This window comes from Anguilla rostrata, chromosome 13, assembly GCF_018555375.3.
Source record: "Anguilla rostrata isolate EN2019 chromosome 13, ASM1855537v3, whole genome shotgun sequence".
Taxonomy (NCBI): domain Eukaryota; kingdom Metazoa; phylum Chordata; class Actinopteri; order Anguilliformes; family Anguillidae; genus Anguilla; species Anguilla rostrata.
Window position 1 is genome coordinate 3,210,659 of NC_057945.1, and position 22,094 is coordinate 3,232,752.

At 50.7% G+C, this 22,094-nt stretch overlaps 1 protein-coding gene across 3 annotated transcripts; it reads left to right on the forward strand.

Moving 5' to 3' along the window:
* The first annotated feature begins 3,805 nt into the window (after window positions 1–3,805).
* Window positions 3,806–20,777, forward strand: LOC135237989 (cytochrome c oxidase subunit NDUFA4). 3 transcript variants are annotated; one of them, XM_064305587.1, is made up of 5 exons: window positions 3,806–4,383; window positions 10,915–11,113; window positions 14,451–14,536; window positions 16,531–16,591; window positions 20,174–20,777. In XM_064305587.1, the coding sequence occupies exons 1-5, from the start codon at window positions 4,379–4,381 to the stop codon at window positions 20,228–20,230; spliced, it is 408 nt and encodes a 135-aa protein (XP_064161657.1). In that variant the 5' UTR covers window positions 3,806–4,378; the 3' UTR covers window positions 20,231–20,777. The 3 variants fall into 3 exon arrangements, with proteins under 3 accessions (XP_064161657.1, XP_064161658.1, XP_064161659.1); XM_064305588.1 differs by having other exon boundaries at window positions 3,809–4,383; window positions 10,890–11,113; XM_064305589.1 differs by lacking the exon at window positions 10,915–11,113 and having other exon boundaries at window positions 4,115–4,383.
* Window positions 20,778–22,094: the final 1,317 nt, after the last annotated feature.

Below are 22,094 nucleotides of genomic sequence, written 5' to 3' on the forward strand. Positions count from 1 at the left end.
CCACACCCTCCCCACCTGGGTCAGCTCCACACCCTCCACCCAGGCAGCTCACACCTCCTCCACCTTGGGTCAGCTCCACACCCTCCTCCAGACACGCTGGGTCAGCTCCACACCCTCCTCCACCATGGGTCAGCTCCACACCCTCCTCCACCATGGGTCAGCTCCACACCTCTCCACCTGGGTCAGCTCCACACCCCTCCACCAGGGTCAGCTCCACACCTCCTTCACCTTGGGTCGCTCCACACCTCCTTCACCCTGGGTCAGCTCCACACTCTCCTCCACCCATGGGTCAGCTCACACCCTCCTCCACTGGTCAGCTCCACACCTCCTCAGACCAGTGGGTCAGCTCCACAACCTCCTCCACCCTGGGTCAGCTCCACACCCTCCTCCACCCGGGTCAGCTCCACACCCTCCTCCACCCTGGTCAGCTCCACACCCTCCTTCCCCCTGGGTCAGCTCCACACCCTCTTCCACCATGGTCAGCCACCCCCTTCACCTGGGTCAGCTCCACACCTCTCACCCTGGGTCAGCTTACACCCTCACTTCACCTGGGTAAAGCTCCATACACCTCCTCCACCTGGGTCAGCCCACACTCTCCTCCACCCAGGGTCAGCTCCACACCCTCCTCCACCAAGGGTCAGCTCCACACCCTCCTCCACCCTGGGTCAGCTCCACACCCTCCTCCACCCTGGGTCAGCTCCACACCCTCCTCCACCCTGGGTCAGCTCCACACCCTCCTCCACCCAGGGTCAGCTCCACACCCTCCTCCACCCTGGGTCAGCTCCACACCCTCCTCCACCCTGGGTCAGCTCCACACCCTCCTCCACCCTGGGTCAGCTCCACACCCTCCTCCACCCTGGGTCAGCTCCACACCCTCCTCCAGACACAGCTGGGTCAGCTCCACACCCTCCTCCACCCTGGGTCAGCTCCACACCCTCCTCCACCCTGGGTCAGCTCCACACCCTCCTCCACCCTGGGTCAGTTCCAGCTCCAGCCTGACCCCTGCCCGACAGCACCCGCCGTTCACCTTCCAACTTATCTCTCGTCACGAACAGAGTCATCCTTGCCCAGCTTCAGTTACATTGTCATTGGCTTCAATTACGGCACATGTTGCCATTGATATTCACGCACGTCATTTATGTTTATTATACATGTATTATGGAATCAGCCTTTTCCAATTAACCAATGCCAGTATCACGGGCTCCCCCCTCTGAGTCAGGTTCAGCTCTGGGGGTTCTTCCTGTTACCAGCCTGGGAGTCCTCCCTGCCCCTGTTACCCCAGGCCTGCTCAGGGGGGGTTCTGGCCTGAACCTGTGAAAAGCTGCTTTTAGACAATGTCCTTTGTAAAAAGCACTATATAAATAAAACTGAATATGATTGAATAGTCTCATATTGTCATACAAGTAGTTTTAATACGTATACTTGTACTTCTGTTTAAATAAACCAACATCCTCCTCAACATGGTAATGACATTTACAAACACAAGGTTATTTACGATATGTTGCATTACATGACATTAATTTCACAGAGAGAACTAGCGCCTCCACCACAGAGAGCACTAGCACCTCCACCACAGAGAGCACTAGCGCCTCCACCACAGAGAGCACTAGCGCCTCCACCACAGAGAGAACTAGCACCTCCACCACAGAGAGCAATAGCGCCTCCACCACAGAGAGCATTAGCACCTCCACCAGAGAGCGCTACCGCCTTCACCACAGAGAGCACTAGAGCACTAGCACCTCCACCACAGAGAGCACTAGCGCCTCCACCACAGAGAGAACTAGCGCCTCCACCACAGAGAGCACTAGCGCCTTCACCACAGAGAGCACTAGCGCCTTCACCACAGAGAGCACTAGCACCTTCACCACAGAGAGCGCTAGCACCTCCACCACAGAGAGCACTAGCGCCTCCACCACAGAGAGCACTAGCACCTCCGCCACAGAGAGCACTAGCACCTCCGCCACAGAGAGCACTAGCGCCTCCGCCACAGAGAGCACTAGCGCCTCCACCACAGAGAGCACTAGCGCCTTCACCACAGAGAGCGCTAGCACCTCCACCACAGAGAGCACTAGCGCCTCCACCACAGAGAGCACTAGCACCTCCGCCACAGAGAGCACTAGCACCTCCGCCACAGAGAGCACTAGCACCTCCGCCACAGAGAGCACTAGCACCTCCGACACAGAGAGCACTAGCGCCTTCACCACAGAGAGCACTAGCGCCTTCAGCACAGAGAGCACTAGCGCCTTCAGCACAGAGAGCACTAGCGCCTCCGCCACAGAGAGCGCTAGCACCTTCGCCACAGAGAGCACTAGCGCCTCCACCACAGAGAGCACTAGCACCTCCACCACAGAGAGCACTAGCACCTCCGCCACAGAGAGCGCTAGCACCTCAACCACAGAGAGCAGCAGTGTGGCTAACCGCAGACCCAGACCGGGAACTCTAAGTGCAACATCAATACGGCACGAAATGTGAGCTGATTTGTACAAACCTTGAACGATAATACGAATCATAGATTCATAGAGCTCATATAACATCCAAATAAAACCATAAAGCATGGTAGTACAATCCTAAAGTAATTACTTAAGCAGAAAGCAGAAAGTGCTTTGGTGGGGGGAGGGGGGGGGGCGTGCAGACTGAAGAGGTGTGTGTTATACATGTAATCCAGCAGATAATGCTGCAGCAGGAAGTTGTAGGCTGGTTTAATGTCACAGGGGGAAACATACCTTTTCTTCCTGTTCCACCCCCCCCCTTTAACATCTCAGTAATCTCCCTTAAATCCCCCCCCCCCAGCCACACCAGTCACCTGGCAGACAAACACAAGCATTTATGTAATGTTTACCTCCTGAGAAAGGGGTGCTATCTGGTGGCATAGAAAGCCTGAGGACTGAAGCATTATATCAGACTTTTAGTTTTCTGTATCTATTCAGCATTGGCAGTCTGGACACCTGGCTGGCATGAGATTTATTATGTTTGTGGGGGATGGGGGGTGGGGGTGGCGAATGAGGTCACGGACTAGGTGACAGCTGAGATTGTTGCCCAACGGGATTGTAGTTTCATTTGGCAGGATTGTAGTTTCATTTGGTGGGATTGTAGTTTCAGTTGGCAGATTGTATTTTCATTTGGTGGGATTGTAGTTTCATTTGGCAAGATTGTAGTTTCATTTGGCGGGATTGTAGTTCCATTTGGCGAGATTGCAGTTTAATTTGGAGAGACTGTAGTTTCATTTGGTCGAATTGTAGTTTAATTTGGCGTGATTGTAGTTCATTTGGGGTGAGATTTGTTTCGGTGGAGTGAGAACACAGTACAGAGCTGGCTGGTAACCCTGAGCGCAGGAAACCCCTGGTCAATTTCGTCCAAATTCAGGAACATGGGGGGGGGGGGGTGGTTTGGGCTGGCAGGGTCGAGGGACTCCAAGTGACCCAGCCAGGGGTTCAGCATGCATTTCTGGGTCCTGTGCATACTGTATGCAGCCTCTGTGGACCCCCTTAGAACCAAAAGCAAAACTGTTTAGTCAAGGCCTTTTGAGCCCCCCCATCCCCCCGCCCTGCTGCCTTGGAGCCCTGGGTAGTCAGTTCCACTACCCCCCACCTCCAACTACAACGTCCAAGGCCTAAACATCTACCCCCTTTCCCCCAAGAGCCCGATTATCCCCTTTTTTCTTTGAATATTTTATGATTTATTATATGAATTAAATCTAGCACTTAATTATTGTTTTGCACTGCTTCATTTTGTGCTCTTCCCCCTCTAAAGGGGTGGGAGGGAGGGTGGGGTCCGGGGGGGAGGAAGCAGTTTGGGTTTTGGCTCCTTCTCCAGGGTCTGTTTAAAGGATAACTGGGAGAGTTCGGATTTGGAAAGCTCTGAGAAAGCTGTCATTTAGACGGTTTACAATTGAATATTTGATATTGCCTACAGGCTGCTTTCGTTCATTTTGAGTTTGTCCGCCCGTGTGTTTGTGGAAATTACACGCGTTATTTTGGACTTCCCCACCTTGTCCCAGATTACACTCATTTTTCACAATAAGGTCTTTAATAGGCCTACTAATTACCCACCAGGTCTCGCGCCAGGCTCTGCACCGTCTACGGCTTGGAGCGGTCGGCGGCCAGATGTAATTATGGGGATTAGATAACTTCCCCCTCCTCCTGACCCCCTTTCAGAAGCACAGAGTTCTCGCAACATGTCTCGCTCTGTTTTCTCATACAAAGACGACTTTGTGGGCCCATAAAAGGCATAGACTTTACCAGAACAATAATTAGAAATAGCATCGTTCATTCATTTATTAAGCGTTCTAACTTTCGGAGAGGAAAGACACTTTGGATTGGCACCCTATAATCTGTGGACAAAATGTTTAAGACAGTGCTTCAACACGCGAAGAAACACCATGGAGTAAGTTTTCAATTAAAAAAAAAAAGTTTATAATATTATTTTAAAGGCCTTTTGACGCACAGTAGGGCACGCGCAATTATTTGTGAATTCGTTAGCCGTAGGTTATTCGGCTGTGTTTTTGAAAATCATTTTATCTTACATTTTCGTCGAATTCCAAAAAGAACAACATAATTATAACTTGTTTGACCCAAACACCCTTAATTCTCGCGTTTTACACAGTACATGTTTAATTGTGTGTTTACAACTTTAAGATTACTACCGGGAACACTTACGCTTTCATGATCTGCAGTTTGAAGGGGCTCGTGGGTTAGAATTGTTTTCAGAAATTTTCCCGAAATGCGTTCAGGAACACACTGCATTCATTTTTCTAAATTATTAAGCAATTTTGTTTAATATTGTAAGGATTTGTAGCATATAATAAAACGCACTGTTAAGTTTCGTAGCCTATCTAATCACAAAAGTCAACAGCTATGACTGGAAAAAAACGTCAACGTCCTCAAATCTTCTAACAAACAAATAAATAAATAAATAAACAAGCATACGAACGGACAATGTTCGCCATATCAAAACGCACTGCTATAAAGATGCAATTAAAAACGGGGAACTCTCGTTAACGTTTGACTGGGTTGGCTTGGTACCAACAGAGATGGAAGTGTAGCCTAGCAATTTAACAATTTAAGTACGACCCACCAGAGACAAAAACAAACTTCCTGCCGGCGAAGAAAAAACATATGTAAAGACCAACATAACTCAAAACAAACTATCTAGAAAACCAACTGGAAGACGTCATCAGCATTTGGACAGCTCCTCTTGTGTGCGGATACACCGCACTGAAACAGGCACGCGCTCTCCATGCCTAAGGCGAGAAGAACTTAGAGTATGTAGAAATATTTCCTGGCATCTCGTTACCACTGCGGTATGAAAAATTTGCTAATGATGCTAACATGCTAATATTATTCATCTCCGAACTTCCCAGTGAGCAAAAGCTGGAACCTGAAGGGACTAGGTTAAGCCCAGTATAACTCAGGTTTTACCCAGATGTAGGCTGTCTTATTCGGCTAGCAAACTTTCACTTTTCAACCGAATGTAGGCGGGTTTTCTCCTGAACGCCTTGACGGCATTTCACCGACTTTTCACCAAATATGTCTGAGTTAGGCTTCTGATCTCATCGGCCTTGTAGAAACTTTTCAGCGCAGATTTAAATAGCATCGACCTCTTCATTATTTTACAGGGAGAGAAGTGGCTTTTGAACTTGATATTGTAAGGGAGGAATTGATGCCGCGGAGAAAACGAAAAAGGGACGAGCGGCAAAGGCGAAATAATCTCTCAACTCCTTCTGTGAACAGTGACACACCCCTGCGCGAGTGTCGATAAGCGATGACTGTTTACTTTCTTGAGAAAAAAGAGCGAATTCATAAATAGAGGCACTTCAGCGGCTAACAGATTGAGATGTATTTAACATAGGCCTAAAAGTATTCGTACTATAATGAGTCATTCAAACGTACAGTAGGCTAGATCACAAAATATAGTTCAATTAAAAATAAACAAATTATAAACAATATAAACATATAATAAAGAAACCTAGGCCTACTGATATGGAACTTAATATCACTCTTTCAAAGCCACACTACCGCAGGTTCCACTGTCGTACAATTTTATAAAGATAATGTTTTCGTGTGCTGCTATAAGCTAACGGCCTAGGCAGTAACGCGGGCAGTGGTTTGTAAAGGAAACGAGAATTCCAAATGTAAGTAGACCTATAATAATGAATAGCCTATATGACCAATGGAAAAACCCCAGAGAAATCTGAGAAGTGTCTGAGAGGTTTTGACAAACGCAGAACCATTTTTATTGTTTCTTCTCCCTTCAGAAATATGTGTCTCTGTATAGAAATATCCTCCCCAAAATCACGTGACCATAAGATCTACCTAAATATCATTTCAAAGCATGTAGAGACCAACGCTCTGTTAATTAAAATAAAGAACCATAAACAGGTTGGTTTCCCACCAAAGACTTGGAAGCAGCGACCACACGAGGCCGAAGCCTGGACGTGGACTGTCGACGTGTTCATTCAATTTAGCCATGCTTCTCTGCAACGCACTGCATGACGCTTCGGCCATGATGTGAATGGCCTGTGAGGTTGCTGCAGAACCATGAGACGAATGACAAAAAAACGAAACAAAACAAACAAAAAAAAAAAAAACAGAATGCGTACCCAAAAAGAAAAACAAAAAAAAAACATTTTGAAATATTGTCGCATTGCAACTGACAGGTAGGTAGACTGCGGAGGAGGAATTTAGTGAAAAATATATTGGATGTTATCCAAGACAGAAAATTCTCACCATATCTAAACGTGGGAAAAACTTTTAAAACCAACTCGTTTGTGAGCGCCGCATAATCCGCTCTGTCTGAGAATGCTAAAAGAGCCGCACGAGCGGGTTATGCAAGCGAGCCGCGCGAGATGTCACAGCGCGTTGCGGTAAAGGGGTTAAGTTGCAATTAAGCTGTCAAATACAGCAGCGAGAGTGAAGTCAACCAGAGAAAACCGCCTTTACAGTTAGACTGGAGATACGGTATAATACCACTTAAAGTTTTTTTTGCATAGTTTGCATTATGCGGCAATAACAAAGAGAAACAGATCAGAGAAAAAAAACAGCCCTGCATTCCTAATATAATATATAATGGGGGCTGTAAATGGAAGTGCTAAATCAACATTTTATAAACGTATTACTTTATACAGGTTGAGCAATATCTCAAGCGGTTAGTGTTTCTGAAACTGAACACTGTTAATTTGTTTGAGAGAAGAAAAAAAAAGATCTCCAGTCAGCTAATTAGTCCATGTGTGGGAGTCTCAAGTGTGTTTCGTTAAGTTAAGAAGTGGGATACCTCTAGATTTGTTTCTTTACTCCTAACAGGTTTCACAAACCATCTTTTTAGAAAAAACATCTGTGCTGGAAAGAGAGAAAATTCCCCTGAGCTGCTCAGCATGAAAAGTTGAGCAGGTTGGCCGGACAGGTCTGGCCGAAAATATATGATTGTGTTTGTAGGAGAAAGAGGGGGTCCTCTTTGCCCAAAAGGAAAATCTTTTTGCCCATCCTTTCAACCAGAACGGCAATAAATGTCAACGCAGAAACACAGAGCAAAGTTGGAAACGGTGATAAAAATACACCTGAAGAAGTTTATTTGACTGTGCAAGCGTTGCACTTTTTTGTTTGCATTCCCCCATGGTATAGAATAACGATCTGGAATGGAACAGAATGACATTTATTTTTAGAAATGCAAATGCAACTTCACTGCAGTTTGTGTGCCTGCTTCAACCACGTATGCGGTGACTAATGCTGTCCGTACACTCGACCGTATTTTCAGCGATTTCAGTCTCAGAAGTCGCAGTAAAATCTCGCCGGTCTCACCCAAGTCGGTGCGCGCCCCCGTCACGACTCGCGGTTGGCGTGGGATTGTATTAAGACGACACCGTCTGAGTTTGTGACAGTCTTTTCGTCTTGACTGTTACGACAAATCAACGTATATCGCAGTACATACTACGGCTTTGAACGTCTTATCAGACGATACACAAGTTAACCTACGAAGTTGACAAACCTAGAATACGCAGTTGCGGGACACATTCAATGACGAGGTTTATTCTGCTCAAGGTTGTGTGTCAACGACGCGATTCATAATCCTACACCGCAGACAGCCAATAGGTGCGCTGTCTTTGTCTGACATCAGCACTCCGAAAGAACCGTGCTGGGAGTCTTAAGATGTGTGAAGTCGCATGATTCCCAGAGTTCACAGAGTCTTAAAATGTGTGCACCCCAGGGACTGAAGAGGACGGAGCGTGTCAGACTTCAGCTGTCTAGAAGTAATCTAGCGGAAGGCCAGAGCATGCTTATGGCTACAACTCTATCTTCTCCATCGTTTAGCCTCCCGACTTCACGTGGCATCTGAGAGATGTTACTATAGGAATGGAGTCCAAGGCATATTCGGTATTTAGAAAGTTTTCAGGGATAGAATCCCGTCTTGTATATACACGATGAATGAACTGAAGTAGAGATGTTGAAAGGAATCCCTCATTCTTTTGATAATCGGGTATGTTCAGCCCAGGCCCTGGAAGGCCAGTACCTGCATGTTACTAGCATAGTATGAGGAACGAAGCTGCCTACTGGTTTAAGCAATTAAATCAAGTGATCATTAACTGTTCAGTGTGAATCAACCCTGGTTGAGGATATCTGATCCCAATTGGGCTCAAACCAACTCTATAGAGGTCGGTCGACCCTGAACATTGTGCTGCGATAGTTAATGTTATGTGTCAGGTGATGGGGACTTAGGACTCCATGACTGTTACACCATCTCTGAAAAAATATATACCCACATTATAGTCTTATCTAGAATGCATGATTAATGTATTTTTCGTGAGATAAAATTTCCATGAGCAATCGTAAAACATTCTTCAAAAGCCTGAATGAATTCACATTTACCCCAGCTGAATCAAATGAATACAAATTATGCCAGCTTAGTCTCAATGTCTGATATAAATTCAAACACTGAAATGCAGATCAGAACAGCAGAATCAAACAAATGCAGACTATGTCAGTTTAGTGTCATATAAAGACAAACACTGAAATTCAGATCATGATTTTGGCTCAAATTGTTAATAAAAACAGCACAAAACAGAATAAATTATTCTTCAGACATAATGCAGATGAATATTCTAAATGATTTGACCATCATCATTATCCACTCAATACTGCTTATTGGTATTTCCCAAGGGGATCAATTTTCCAGGGAAGTTCAATATCTCCGGTGTATGTACCCAATCCAAGATCACTTCGTTCTGCTGGGGAAATCATATTCCACTTAGCAGGCGGTGTTAATCGGGTGTTCCTGATCAATAACTACACACCTGCCGATCACGAGCGTCCGTCGGACCCCGACGGGTTCAAACCCGATGACAGGGCGGGACGGTATTTTAAATACGTTCATTAGAAGAATGCATGTGCGCGCGTGTGTGTGCAGTATTTCACATGTAGCATGGCCTGCTAGCCTCTTTCATTGCATGACTTACATTAACACGCTGCCTGTGTAGCCTCCTGCGCCGGGGCTATTAGGATGCTAGTTTAGTGACATGTTTGTGTGCTTTGGCCCAGGCCGTCTTGGAACAGGGTTAGTAGTGCACTACACGAGTGTTGCTCGGCAACAGTAAGTGCTAAGCACGCAGGTACGACGCAGACGCCGTGCTCTTCCTCATTCAGCTGGAGCGCGCACTAGCGCGTCCAGAGTAAGGAGCGCTGCGTCCCCCAGGACGTCTCCTCCACAGCCGAGCCCTTCAGGCCAATGGTGCTGCTGGTTTCCTTTTCCACCTGATAATTAAGTGATCGATTCAGGCCAGTGATTGGCCAGAGGTGAACTCACCTGGCGCCAGTTTCATGGACACAGATTAACCTTAGCCCTGAGCCAAAGCGAGTTTTGTATGGAGAATTTCCATTCAAAATTGAATTTAGTCTTGGTTTTAACTCCAGCCCTAGCAAAGCACATCTCATTCAACAGCTAGAGATCACATCAAGAAGCTATTTAGAGGAATCAATCAATTCAGTTAGAGTTGGAATGAAAACCCATCGGGACGGTAGACCTCCAGGAGCAGGGTTGGGCAGCCCTACTCTAACTGTTGAACGTAAGTGAACACTAACATCATTTACCATTGCCCATCAGCAGTACAGGCCATACCACTGCCTCCAGTACATCATTAGGAAGCATAACATGAACGGTATCTATATATATTTCTACATATTTAACTTGGACTCATTACTGAACATACTGTAAAATTCCATTAGGCGGCGAATCTCTAATGAGAGCCCGAAACAGAAGCATACAAAATGCTAATAAACCGCGGACTCCAACAGTAGCTGGGTGGCATCGCCCTGGTAACCGCGAAGCAGTTCGGTTAACATGTGGCGGCTAATTAGCTGACAGACTGTAGCACCGGGAGAATCTGAGATTTACATTCCACCATGCCACCATCTTATCTGGGAAAACTGAGAGGAACAGCAGCACTGCGCTTTGTCACAGACCCCCAGGGTGGAGCAGCTTCAGCATGGACGATAGCAAGACGCGCAAGAAAAAATAAAAGGACGAAACATTTTGAACTAAAGATACCAGGCAGCCAGACCACACATGCTCAAAAATCCATATAACTAGCACACAAGCAAAACCGCCCAGCCACACACACACACGCCACACACACACCACACCACCATCCACCGCCACACACTCCACACACACCTCACGCCACACACCACACTCCGCACCCCGCACGCCACATGCCCCACTCCACACACCAAACCCCACACACCCCACACTCTCTCAGAAGCACAGGCATTGTGCACCTCCTGGCTCTCTCAATCCTTTCATGATTTGGAGTGTAGAAGCACCCTCCATGGGGGGGGGGGGGAGGGTGGGGTCACGAAGGCCTTGTGTGTGTTTGCTTTGTTCACGGTTTCCTCTTTCTTCAGTTGCATTTTGTATTCCGAACCCCAGGAGGGCCTCGGTCTCCCCTCCTCGCTCTCCTCCCAGCATGCCGTTCACCCCAGCCCCCGTCATACGCTGCTCAAATAATCATCTCAGGCCCTGCAGGCTCTGGAGCCATCCCTGCACATTACTCACAGTCCAGAGAGAAAGGCCTATTCTCACCAGCACTGGAAACAATAACCCCTCTTTCATACTATTACATGCAAAGGTTAGTAAAACGTTCAGCTGAAAGTTCTCAAGGACATAATAGGACTGTTATCAAATTTTACCAGCTTAAAGAATTAAAGCATTTAAAAACATTTTTGTTTTCTTATGTTTGGTGCCTAATGTGGGGCTGAGCATATCCAATTCCCGCCCTAATTTTGGAATGGCCAGCTGTTGGGAACTGCTGCCCCATTCATGCTGATAGCCTCACTGCTGAATCGGAAGAGCGTTGATAACTGCAGTTCTCCTCTGAAACCACAAGGTGTCGCCAGCTGCTTCTTTTCACACTACAGACTACAGCCAAGCTCTGATAGAGTGGAATCGGAGGAAGACCTTTTATATACGTGGCTTTGACATGTGGGCCACAGTGCCCTGCTAGACCAGCGGGGGTCACTAGAGAGCAATGAAACATGGATCCCTGACTGACTGAACCCTCCCCCCACCCCCCCACCCCTATATCCTGGGCTATCGCTGCCAGCCGCAGTCAGCACTGGCACGGGCCTGATTTGAACCGGGGCTATGGGGCTCATCCATGCCCCAAAGATCTTTGGTGAAATAGTTGTGAGTTCTCCATTGCATCTGCATAGCGTGAATGCTAGCATACTAGCGACATCAGCTGTCCCTGAATACTAGCATCTGCTGGTGAGCGTTAATGGCGTCGCCGTTACTCCCGGATGTCCAGGTCGCATTCACTTTTGGACCTCACCAAAATGAATAGTCCTAAAGCACAAACTAACTACAGAGGATAACAGATCGATAATAGAGAGCACTAATGACAGAGGGTCTCTCTTTATCCAAATGAGCCATCCAGGTTTGGCGGGACCCAGATGTGGACCCCGAGGCCACAGCTTGTTTTCGGGGCGTCCTCATGACGTTACCGCCATTTAGCACGCAGCATTGTTACTATCAAGAGCATCGCCCGCACAGGGTCCACCCAAACCGCTGGATATCCAAGAGAAGGACCGCGTCTGTTCGAACCTGCAACCTTCAGGTTCCACGCCCTGTTCTCTAACCCCTGTACCTCACTGCTGGCCAGTGCACAGCCAGACGCTGCTGCAGTCTGGCAGACCGCTGTGGAGCTGGGGTGGGGATAGGACAGGCGGATATCACCCCCCTGTCGCGGGCGAGGGCTTGGCAGCTCGAGACCTTGCCCGGGATAACCGCCTCCTTCGCTGGACGAGGGCGGCAGCTCGATGCGAGCCCCCATCGGACCGCTCCAGTACCGCTGGGATTACATCATGATCCCGCCAGGGGTGGCGGGAGACGGGCGCGTGCCCGGCCTCGCCGCTGCCCGACCGCCACGGGACGCTGGCCGGTACGCTGCGAGACTGCGGGGATCGCAGAGCGGAGTACGCCTGAGTGTCTGGCAGCTCTGCGATTTCAGCCTCCTCCCCTCAGCATCCCGATTCGCTTTTGCCTCAGAAGCAGTCCTGACATTTTGCTTCAGTCCAAATTATTATTATTTAAATTGCTTTTAAATAAAATTTATTTTAAGTAAGTTTTTCCTCAGCTTTTGGATCCACAGTTATAGATACCAAAAGAACCATCTGTCCAAACTGGTCCTTGGCTCAACAAAGTCTGACTGTCTCCTATCCTAAACTCTGAGAAGGTACCCTGAGGCTGTCTCCTATGCTGAACACAGACATAATTGCACTATATTTAAAGTGGCAATCCTTCTTTTTTTCCATTTTGCTGGATCTGGTAACACCTGACTGGTGACTGGTGGTCACAGAAGTTAATTTCCACACTCCTAACACCATTTGAAAAGGAGCTATCACTGGAAGCATATGAGGAAGGCAGGTCTAGTGCCAGCTGACTATGTCGTCTGACATGGTAATATTGAGCAACATATCAAACCCGGTTTTTGGATTTTAGGCCCTTGCTCTTTCTCATTCGGCATGCAAGCTCCTCTGTGTGCGTCATTATATTTGAACACTAGGCGGGGTTGTCACACCCGGCACCACCAATGGAAAACAGCACATCAAGGAGCAATTACAGAACGCGTACACATAATTCGCTATTGCTACAAAAATGCCACCGTGAAAAGGTATCAAATATGGGATTTTTTAAATATGAAAAAAATGATGGTTAACATAAGAAGGCGTTAATTCTGGGTGTGAATCTGAACACATTCCAGATATCACGTGTGGAGCAGTTTAAAGCCGTTACCTCCATTTCAAAGGAAGAGTTATGAACTGGGAGATGTGCCGGTTCGAACATCGATTTCCCCGAATAAGAAAAGTAAAAAGAGGAATTAGAACAAATTCAGAATGCACGCACGCGACCAGCTCCCTCACAAATCTCTTTCTTTTTCTCTCTCAGAATCACACCACTTGGTTGACTGAACTGAGACTGCACAGTTCATCTTGAGTGCGCTGTCCTGTCCCAATCCCTGTCTGTTTTCTGAACCCTGGCCCTGCCCCCTGGTCCTGTCACTCAGGCTGACGGAAAGGGGGGGGGGGGGGAAGCAGAGAGCAGTTCGCCACGGAGTGTCTGAGATTGCTCTCTCCCTCTCTCTCTTTCTCTGTCTCCTCTCTCTCCCTCTCTCTCTTTCTCTGTCTCCTCTCTCTCCCTCTCTCTCTCTCTCCCTCTCTCTCTCTCTCTGTCTCTCCTCTCTCTCCCTCTCTCTCTCTCTCTTTCTCTCTCTCCCTTCGCAGTGTCCTTGCCCGCTCAACCTGCGTTGACAGGAAGTCTGTCTCATACATATGCAACAGCGCCGGGGCAATGGGAGGAATGTCAACTAACGCTCCGGCATGTGTGTGTGTGTGTGTGTGTACGCACGTGTGTGTTTGAGTGTGTATGTCTGTGTGTGTGTGTGTGTGAGTGTGAGTGTGTGTACGCACGTGTGTGTTTGAGTGTGTATGTCTGTGTGTATGTGTGTGAGTGTGTGTGTGTGTGTATGCACATGTGTGTTTGAGTGTGTATGTCTGTGTGTGTGTGTGAGAGTGTGAGTGTGTGTGTGTGTGTACGCACGTGTGTGTTTGACTGTGTATGTGTGTGTGCGTGTGTGTGTATGTGCATGTGCGTGTGTGTGTGCTTGTGTGCGTGTGTGTGCTTGTGTCCATGCAGACACAGATACACATGCACTAAGTCATTATGTGACAGATCTGCTATATAAATGTAATGTAGCTGAGAGGAGCTGATCAGCTGGGCTTTAACGAGCCTTAGTCTCCAGGTTCCACAGGGAGAGGCAGGCACAGCCCTGTCCCCGAAACCATGTGAATACCACCCAGGCCTGGCCTAGGACATCCATAATCGTCCTGACACATTTATAAACGAGGCCTTCTCTCCCTCTTTCTCTCTCTCCCTCTCCCTCTCCCTCTCCCTCTCCTCTCTCTCAGCTCATTCCTCAGTTCTTCTTCACCACGTTTGGGATTCTTGGTGCCACCCTGTACCTGATCCGCCTGGCCAGGGGACCCCACGTCAGGTGCAGCCCGTTCTTTTGTCCTTGTAAAACGCAGAGGCAAATGACCACAAAAGATTTTTTACAGCAACATTGTAAGACAAAGACGAAGTACAGAACCCATGAGATCCTTGAGAAGACCTCATTCGCGCCCAATACACTGTGCCAACCAGAACCTGGGTCAAATACTGCACATAGTTGGAAAAGTTTTTTTTGCAGTAAAATTTGAAAACACTCCTTCGTCCCTGAATATTTTCACGAAAGCATGTCAGCATGTTAGCCAACAAAACATATAATGACTTCAAATTCATACTTTTTTATAGAAAAGAAGAAGAAGATTGTAACCAAAAGTATTTCAAAAGAACATCAGTTAAAGTATTTGGCCTGAGAATGGTGTTCTTATACAGTAAGTCTTTAGAATGAATCGAAAGTTATGCCCTAACTCTTGACCTTTCTTGACCTCCGGCACAATTTACAACCTAGGCCTCGATGACTAGGCCTCACCTGCTACACTAAGTCATATCAATACTCACATCTATGCTGAGCTACGCACACAGAACAAACCTCCTGACCCATCGAGGGAGTGTTCAGAATTAATCAGACTGTTCCTGTTCGATGGTGAGGGAAGTTAAAGTCCTGGTTCTCGGAGGACTGATTTGCCGTGGCCTGGACATCGAACCCTGGTCTTGCTGCAGCTGTCGGCCACACGGGGCAGCACATAGCTAAGCGTAGCGTTAGCCCAGGGACGAAGGGTAATGGCCTGCGGGTTGTTACCCTCGTACCACGAGAGCGCCCCCTCTGGCTGTTCCAGGTGTTGCAGTCTGCCTCCGTGCGCCTCACCGGAAAAGCTCAGCGGGACACTGGGTTGCCAGACATTCGCTTTCCAACTGGAATGACCGGTTTTCGAATGATCTGTACAGGTCCGGTGTGTGTTCCTGACAGGACAATGCAATGTGTGGCATTGATGTTTGGAAATATAGTGGCAGTTTGTAATGACATCACATATCAATTATCCTCGGTCTGACAGAATGGTCCTTGGGGTTTCAACCTTTAACCCCCCCCCCCCCGACCCCCCCACCCAGACTGACAGCTCCCTACGTCGTTCGCGATTACGCTATGAGCTGAGCATGTTGTCCGGTTGTGACAAATTCTAAATCTGGCGACCCTAGCTGGACAACTGCAGAGAAAATTAGGACCGGTGGCTGCTGGGAGTCTGCTCATCAGAGCAGCGTCTGCGCAGACTGCGCAGTCCTCACCTCACGCTCGAGCAGACGGGCCAGTTAACACACCTGGTTAAAAGGTACAGCACCTGGTACCCGGTAAAAAAAAGTATAGCAGGGTTCTGCTTCACTGTAGATCTCTTTTCAGAACTGAATGTGGAGCAGTTGCCCGTGGCGATGGCAGTGCTCAGCCAGATCGTTCGTTTTGTTTGTAATCAGTAGTTTTCTTTATGTAAGTATGAACTGAATACTAAGGTGTGAAAGATCGTGTTTTGGGGTAGATTTGACACATTTCCAGGATAGTACATGCATACTCTTTTATAGAGTACCATTGTACGTATCCATCAAGGGCTAGCACATACGTCTAATATTTATCACTGTTTTATCACGAAATGTTTTTGCGTCCATGTCAGTGAAATTGTTTTGTAGAGGTTATAATGACTGTATGTGTGATATGGATATAAATGCATCACCAGCATGACCTTGTGAAAGGTCGTGTGAAACTGCCTTGATTGTGCGACCTTGTCTGCAGCGGCAGCTGCTGTGATCGCAAAAGAGTCCCAACCATCAGCTGGCATTCTTCCCCCGCCCAGAGTACAAAGCCTTCATTTTGGTGTTTCCCCAGCATATCCTTACTTTGTGCAGTGGGGCAGCGTGGGTATTGTAGGCGTTTAGCCATAGCAGTGCCCTGTGTCTATGTAAGAGGCAGGGTTAGCTACTGAGGAATGAACGGCAGCCAATCAGCGGCCCACTTACCTCCTCTCACTGTCTCTGTCTCTCGCTGCACGACCCGGCCAGCTGGGACTCAAAGAACAATCCAGAACCGTGGAACAAGCTAAGCCCCAACTACCAGTACAAGGTGAATACCCACACACCCTAACCCACACTCACTCTCACACACACTCACGCTTACACACACACACATACACACACACACTCTCACACTCTCACACACACACACGTTCACAAACACACTCTCACACACACTCACGCTTACACACACACACACACACACTCTCACACTCTCACACACGCACACACACTCTCTCAAACACTCACATACACTCACGCTCACACACACACACATACGTTCACAAACACACTCTCACACACACTCACGCTCACACACACACTCTCACACTCACACCCTCCCCACACTCACATACTTTCACCCACTCACTCTCTCACACACACTCACACTCTCACAAATCTCTCACAACACTCACTGCTCCAGACCCCTCACCCCACACACACCTACACTCTCTCACACACTCACACACACAGACACACACTCTCTCAAACACTCTCTCACTCACTCACACACTCTCTCACTCACTCACACAGTCTCTCACACATTCACTCACTCACTCACACACACACACGACCTTGACTTGAGTATGAGAATTGAGGAAAAGGGCACTCTCTAACTCATCTTCAAGGTCACATGTGTTTGCCAAACACATATTATTGGATGCATAGCCCGCGGCTTTTATTGCATTCGACAAAAATGAAACACTCCTGGAGTAACTCAGGCAGCAGGGTGCGGAAGCCTGCATATTTAACCTGCTTACTCCAGGAGCGCTCCACACCGACCCAAAGCAGCTCTCGCTGTTCTTATTTTTTATTTTTTTTTAATGTTTGTCAAAGTGCTGAATAAGACCGCCACCCCAGCGCCAATAATAAAAAAAATATCAACAAAGGAAAATGACACAAATTCATGAGGCAGCGGCTGGCACTTCGGAGGGGCTTCAGACGGGTTTTTCGCCTGCGTAATGAAGGGCACAGCGGGGGAAAGGTCGTGACACGGCGTGTTTCATTTCTCACAACCCGCGGAGGCCGCGCGTCGAAAATTCCGCGAACAATAACATTAATGAAGAAAGGAGAGGGGGAGACAGCTGACCCAACCAAAAAAAAAGGGGGGGGGTGGGGAAATTTTCCTGGATGAATATAATCAGCGCGGAAGAGGAACGCGTCTGCTGTCACGGCTGGGGAACGGCCGTGCCGCTCCTGACACCCGCACAGCGCACTCCTCACACCCGCACAGTCACTCCTGACCCCCGCACAGCGCACTCCTGACTCCCGCACAGCGCACTCCTGACACCCGCACAGCGCACTCCTGACACCCGCACAGCGCACTCCTGACACCCGCACAGTGCACTCCTGACACCCGCACAGCGCACTCCTGAGACCCACACAGCGCACTCCTGAGCGCTGCTCCTCACACCCGCACAGCGCACTCCTGACACCCGCACAGCGCACTCCTGACACCCACACAGCGCACTCCTGACTCCCACAGCGCACTCCTGACTCCCACAGCGCACTCCTGACACCCGCACAGCGCACTCCTCACACCCGCACAGCGCACTCCTCACACCCACACAGCGCACTCCTGAGCGCTGCTCCTCACACCCGCACTGCACACTCCTGACACCCGCACAGCGCACTCCTGACACCCGCACAGCGCACTCCTGACACCCGCACAGCGCACTCCTGACACCCGCACAGCGCACTCCTGACACCCGCACAGCACACTCCTGACACCCGCACAGCACACTCCTGACACCCGCACAGCGCACTCCTCACACCCGCACAGCGCACTCCTGTCACCCGCACAGCGCACTCCTGCCACCCGCACAGCACACTCCTGACACCCGCACAGCGCACTCCTGACACCCGCACAGCGCTCTCCTGAGCGCCGCACAGCGCACTCCTGACACCCGCACAGCGCACTCCTGACACCCGCACAGCGCACTCCTGACACCCGCACAGCGCACTCCTGACACCCGCACAGCGCACTCCTGACACCCGCACAGCGCACTCCTGACACCCGCACAGCGCACTCCTGACCCCCGCACAGCGCACTCCTGACACCCGCACAGCGCACTCCTGCAGCACCGCACAGCACTCCTGACACCGCACAGCGCACTCCTGACACCCGCACAGCGCACTCCTGACACCCGCACAGCGCACTCCTGACACCCGCACAGCGCACTCCTGACTCCCGCACAGCGCACTCCTGACACCCGCACAGCGCACTCCTGACACCCGCACAGCGCACTCCTGACACCCGCACAGCGCACTCCTCACACCCGCACAGCGCACTCCTGTCACCCGCACAGCGCACTCCTGACACCCGCACAGCGCACTCCTCACACCCGCACAGCGCACTCCTGACACCCGCACAGCGCACTCCTCACACCCGCACAGCGCACTCCTGACACTGCTCCTCACACCCGCACGCACACTCCTGACACCCGCACAGCGCACTCCTGACACCCGCACAGCGCACTCCTGACACCCCACAGCGCACTCCTGACTCCCACAGCGCACTCCTGACCCCACAAGCGTCACTCCTCGACACCCGCACAGCGCACTCCTGACACCCGCACAGCGCACTCCTGACACCCCGCACAGCGCACTCCTGACTCCCGCACAGCGCACTCCTGACCCCGCACAGCGCACTCCTGACACCCGCACAGCGCACTCCTGACCCCGCACAGCGCACTCCTGACACCCGCACAGCGCACTCCTCACACCCGCACAGCGCACTCCTGACACCCGCACAGCGCACTCCTGACACCCGCACAGCGCACTCCTGACACCCGCACAGCGCACTCCTGACACCCGCACAGCGCACTCCTCACACCCGCACAGCGCACTCCTGACACCCGCACAGCGCACTCCTGACACCCGCACAGCGCACTCCTGACCCCGCACAGCGCACTCCTGACACCCGCACAGCGCACTCCTGACACCCGCACAGCGCACCTCCGCACTACCCGCACAGCGCACTCTCACACCCGCACAGCGCACTCCTGTCACCCGCACAGCGCACTCCTGACACCCGCACAGCGCACTCCTCACACCCGCACAGCGCACTCCTCACACCCGCACAGCGCACTCCTCACACCCACACAGCGCACTCCTGAGCGCTGCTCCTCACACCCGCACTGCACACTCCTGACACCCGCACAGCGCACTCCTGACACCCGCACAGCGCACTCCTGACACCCACACAGCGCACTCCTGACTCCCACAGCGCACTCCTGACACCCGCACAGCGCACTCCTGACACCCGCACAGTGCACTCCTGACACCCGCACAGCGCACTCCTGACTCCCGCACAGCGCTCTCCTGACACCCGCACAGCGCACTCCTGACACCCGCACATCACACTCCTGACACCCGCACAGCGCACTCCTGACACCCGCACATCACACTCCTGACTCCCGCACAGCGCACTCCTGAGCACCTCTCCTGACACCCGCACCCGCACCTCCCCGAAAGCAAACGAAACGGACGAAAATAAATTAGCGAGCGTCGCGTCGCGCTGAACGACTCGGGGGGGAGAGGCAGACGGCGTTCGCGCTCGCTCTCTTAAAGACGCGCTGATGATCTTAATTTAGGCAAAGCGTATTCAAATGAATTCTCCTCTCCCCAGCTGGTGGCCGTCAACACCGACTACGAGAGCCTGCGGAAGGAGGGGCCCGACTTCTGAAGGTCTTCGGGGGGGGGGGCACCGGGGCATGGCTCGTCACCACGTTGCCATGACACCCCAGAGGAACAGCCGAGCACCCCCCGCACCCCCCGCACCCCCTGCACCCCGTTTCGGTCTCCTCGCCTAACCCTGCATGTCCGCCCGATATGTACATAACAGAGACGGCCACTCATTAAAGCTCATTTGAACAGGCTTGTCGCTGTGGTTCCTACTGCAAGAAGGGGCGGCAGAGGTGTAGTGTAATAATTACGGAACTGCGATTGCAACTTCAACACCAGGCTTCTCAACCAGGGTCCCTGGCCAGGCGTGATATGCAACGACTATATAAAGAGTCAGATATATACTTGGAATTTACAAAAGTAAAAAAAAAATTCTAAAAATTTCAGTAAAGATATCCAGCTGTATAAATTGATTTTATGTAAAAACTGAACACGTAACTTGCTCTGAATTACAGAATCTGGTAAATGCCATATTGTAATGTATAGATGGTCCCGGTATAGCATTGTACCCAAGTACAAAGGAGCATTTATACCTATAGATTGAAGAACAGCCTCCCTGGGTTTTTTTTTTGTGAAAAGCTATCGGCCTACCTCATATTAGGACATAAAACTGTTTAAAATTTTTTAAAAAGTGGTCTAATATGGTGACGACAGGAGCACAAAAGATTGCAAGGCTGCAGCCATCCCATAATGTTATCATGGATCCGCAGGCCTACATAAACATTCCGGAAAACGTAGCACTGATCTATAAATACTACGGGTCCGCGCGTCGGCCAATCGATTGGGCCTCGCGCGCGAGGGGGGGCGTGAACTGATGAGCGCCCGGGCCGACCCGCCGAGCGGAATCATATTTTCCACGAAGCCGGAGTCGGGTTCTGTACCCTTCTCCTAAACGTCCTCCCCTGCGCCTGTTCCCGCCGCCGCGCTCCTCTCGAATTACGGGGAGAGGCCGGGGGACGGCGCGTCCGTGCACTTCAGCTAATGCTAGCAATCCGCGCGCAATCTGTCTTCTGCCCCCCCCCCCACCCCGCTCCCGCCTCGTGATGGAAAGCTATTCCCGCCCCGCTAATAAAAACATATTTCTTGCCCGTCCGCCGGCATCGCCGTAGCGACCGGACCCCCTCGAGGCCAGGAGCCAGCGGGGGGCGCTAAACAAACCGAACGGCGGCGAACACAAACACACTCCCGCCATCTCTCTCTCTCTCGATCTCTCTCTCTCTCCTGCGCTCTCTCTCTCTCCCGCCATCTCTCTCTCTCTCTTTCCCGCCATCTCTCTCTCTCGCTCTCTCTCTCTTTCCCGCCATCTCTCTCTCTCGCTCTCTCTCTCTCCTGCCATCTCTCTCTCTCCCTCCATCTCTCTCTCCCGCGCTCTCTCTCTCTCCCGCCATCTCTCTCTCCCGCGCTCTCTCTCTCCCGCCATCTCTCTCTCTCTCTCTCCATCCCTCTCTCTCTCCCGCCATCTCTCTCTCCCGCCTCTCTCTCTCTCCCGCCATCTCTCTCTCCTGCGCTCTCTCTCTCTCTCCCGCCATCTCTCTCTCTCCCACCATCTCTCTCCCAGGCTCTCTCTCTCCCGCCATCTCTCTCCAAGGCTCTCTCTCTCCCGCCATCTCTCTCTCTCTCCCGCGCTCTCTCTCTCCCGCCATCTCTCTCTCTCCCGCGCTCTCTCTCTCCCACCATCTCTCTCTCTCCCGCCATTTCTCTCTCCCGCACTCTCTCTCTCTCTCTCTGCGGCTCCCTCCGCCGGGCCCCCAGCCGGCGGCGGCAGTCCGTCTTGCGGCGGCGGCGGCTCTGTCACGGGCCCGGCGCACGCTGACAGGTAATCACGGCGGCCGCGGCGGCGCTCCAGGCGTAATCAGCGTCCCAGA